At 52.9% G+C, this 2,891-nt stretch overlaps 1 protein-coding gene across 1 annotated transcript; it reads left to right on the forward strand.

Annotated features, from left to right (window-relative positions):
- Window positions 1-171: 171 nt before the first annotated feature.
- Window positions 172-1,378, forward strand: DICSQDRAFT_175293 (uncharacterized protein; the record flags this gene model as incomplete). Its single annotated transcript, XM_007371179.1, has 2 exons — window positions 172-1,137; window positions 1,181-1,378. 2 exons carry the CDS (start codon window positions 172-174, stop codon window positions 1,376-1,378), a joined length of 1,164 nt encoding a protein of 387 aa, XP_007371241.1.
- Window positions 1,379-2,891: the final 1,513 nt, after the last annotated feature.

Here is a 2,891-nt window from a genome sequence, read left to right on the forward strand (position 1 = left end):
ACGGGTCGTTGTAGCACACAAGCCCCCGTTGACTCAGCTCGCCCTACCCACCCTCGACTCAACGGTCGATCTCACCTCGCTTCGCTCGGTTTCATTCTCCCTCCCTAACCCTAAGACCCCGAGCCTGCACCACTCCGGACGCCCAACTCAAGCTTCCACCAACCCCTCAGTATGTCGCAATCCTTCGCCCGCACCCTCTCCCCCTCCATCTCTGCTGCGATCGATGCGTTTGGCTCCGTCACCGACGGCCAAGCTGCAAAGGACGTCGCCAGTGCCGCTACGTTCACGCGTCGGCACGCGTACAATGACGCGAAGTCCGTCTCGGACCTCGTCGAGTGCGCTCCGGTTGACTACCGGACTTCCCTCGAGCCGGCGATCCGCAGAATCGCCGAACTCGCTGAAAAGCGAGTAAACGCTCGGTCCGCCCTTCGCAAGGCGGAAGCGGCTATCACCGCTGGGAAGGTTCCCTCCCACCTTCAATTGAAGGTGCCGACCATTCAGGCGGTCAAGGAGTACCGCGAAGCGGGCCCAGAAGAAATTCAGGGTCATGCTGTCGGCTCGTGGCAATCCCACGTCGACTCGATCGAGTCTGTGGTCAAGAAGGCCCAGGACTCGATCGTCTCGTCCTACGTGCAAATCGTCAAGGACGAGATCGTGGTACTCGGGAACAAGCTGTCCCGTGACGCACTGTTCGACCAGCTCAAGGTCGCAGTCTCCCCACGCTTTTCGGAGCTTAAGGAGTCGCGTCAGGAACCCGTCTATGAGTGGCGGTATAAGGTCCCCACCATCAACGCTCTCGGCGAGAGTGTGTTCGAGGACAAGTGGACTCGAACCCGCCAGGATACGGCGGTTGATGTGCGGATCGCTGGATGGCAGGATTCTCCGACGGTCATGTCGGAGTTCCAGAACCTCGTCTCCGACCTCGTCTTCCTCGGCTTCCGCGCTATCGCGATCGTCGAGGCCAAGGACCTAGCCTTGCAGAAGAAGATCGAGAAGAAGAAAGAGATCGAGAAGTCGGCTGATGCCGAGATGATCGACGCGACCAAGCCTGGTCCGTCGACTCAGTCCCTCGTGGATAAGGCCGTGAGTGGCCGCGTCAAGTCGCTCGAGGCTCAGATCAAGAAGGCGAGTGGTCCGGTTCGTTCCGCTCTTACTCCCCGTCTTAAATCTCTTGTTTCAGTTGTCCGTCACGGCGGCAAAGAAAGCCTCGAAACCCAAGCCCGACGCCAAGAAGGGGAAACCCTCCTCGGCCAAGTCCAACGCACCGGCAAAGAAGAACACCGCGAAGGACTCGACGAAGAAGAACGTCGGGAAGAAGTCCAACGGAGCCGGACCCTCGTCGAAAGACAAGGGAAAGGGCAAGCAGGGCAGGAAGTAGACCGGTACGTATTCGGTCGACCTGCTAGCCTTCCGGACAGAGTACTCACCATGACACCACAACAGGCAATCGATTACGTGCTCTTGAACGCCCCTATCGGTGTGTTGGAGGCGTCCCAGTTCGCTGCGTACGTTCATACGTCGCCTGGTGTAGTAGTACCTGAAAGCATCGCATACTCACTCTCTGTCGGACTCAAATATATGTATCATTCGCGCCGCAACTCTAGTCTGATCTTGAGTGCATGGGAAGATTTTGAACGTCGCCTGCGATGGCGACTTAAGTTTACTTTCCAAGACGGCCCGAATTCTCCGTACGACCCAGACTACGACGTCTCCAAACTGAAAGGTAAGGCGCCGCCGCAGTTACCGCAAATGCTTGAAAACGGCATCAGTAGGGGTAGGCGCTTCGTTAACCAAACGATCGCCCAAATTCCCGAAGAAGATGAGGGGCTGGCGACCTATAAATCGCTTACGCCAAATCCTCGCCAAATACAAGCGTTCTTAAATGAGCGAAACTATGTAGTCACTCTAACCGACAAGAACTTGGGACTTGCGGTGTCTGAGCGAGACTGGTTAAATACGGAAACGTTAAAAATGCTTAATAACAAAAATGATTATAAACCCATAATGGAGATCATGGCACAAACGATTTTTAACGCTAAACAAAAAGAGATCGAACAAATAGCCCTCGTTGCGGACGAGGAATACGATCTCTGCGCCCTTAAAGTTCCGGCTTTTCTTAAGTCGCAATTTCCTGAAGAAGGACAGAAACACGAGTTCCCGGAATTCTATGGAATTCCGAAAATCCACAAGAACCCCGCCGGGTTCAGACCGATTATACCGTGTCATTCTGTACTCATGGGCCCCGCAGCGAAATTCTGCAGTAAACAATTGAAAGCGCTTGTCGCTTCTCAGCCAACCGTAATTCACGGAACTAAGGACTTGGCTGTGAAATTGTCGAAAATTAAACTACCTACTTTAAACTACGGCGAACGGTGGTACTTTGTCGCCGGCGACGTTGTAGCATTTTATCCGAACGTTCCGCTAGAACCATGTATTGACATCGTTTACAATATGTGGCTGGACTTCACGTTTACGGATCCTATGATGTTTAATGCAACGTATGAAGAGAACGGCATGGATCTCGGAGGAAAAGGAAGACAACTCCGACTCCTTGCCGAAGTAATGCGTAGATGCCTTAAAGTAGGAAATACGGATTTGATATGCCGATACGGCAAAAAGTTATTTTACCAAAAACGCGGCCTTGCTATGGGGGTCGCGGATTCGCCAGACCTGGCGAATTTATATGGTTGTTACTTTGAAAATGCCGCTAAAATAATAGACGACCCTAATGTCGCCTATTACGGTAGATACATCGACGATTGTTTCGGTATTGTACGCGCGAAGAGTAGTGAATTAGCAAGGCAATACCTGGATCAACGAATATCGTTTGATGGCTGTCAAATCTTGTGGGAATCTTCGCCAACGCGGACCACTTTTCTGGACATGATGCT

Source organism: Dichomitus squalens, assembly GCF_000275845.1.
Source record: "Dichomitus squalens LYAD-421 SS1 unplaced genomic scaffold DICSQscaffold_92, whole genome shotgun sequence".
In the NCBI taxonomy this organism is placed as follows: domain Eukaryota; kingdom Fungi; phylum Basidiomycota; class Agaricomycetes; order Polyporales; family Polyporaceae; genus Dichomitus; species Dichomitus squalens.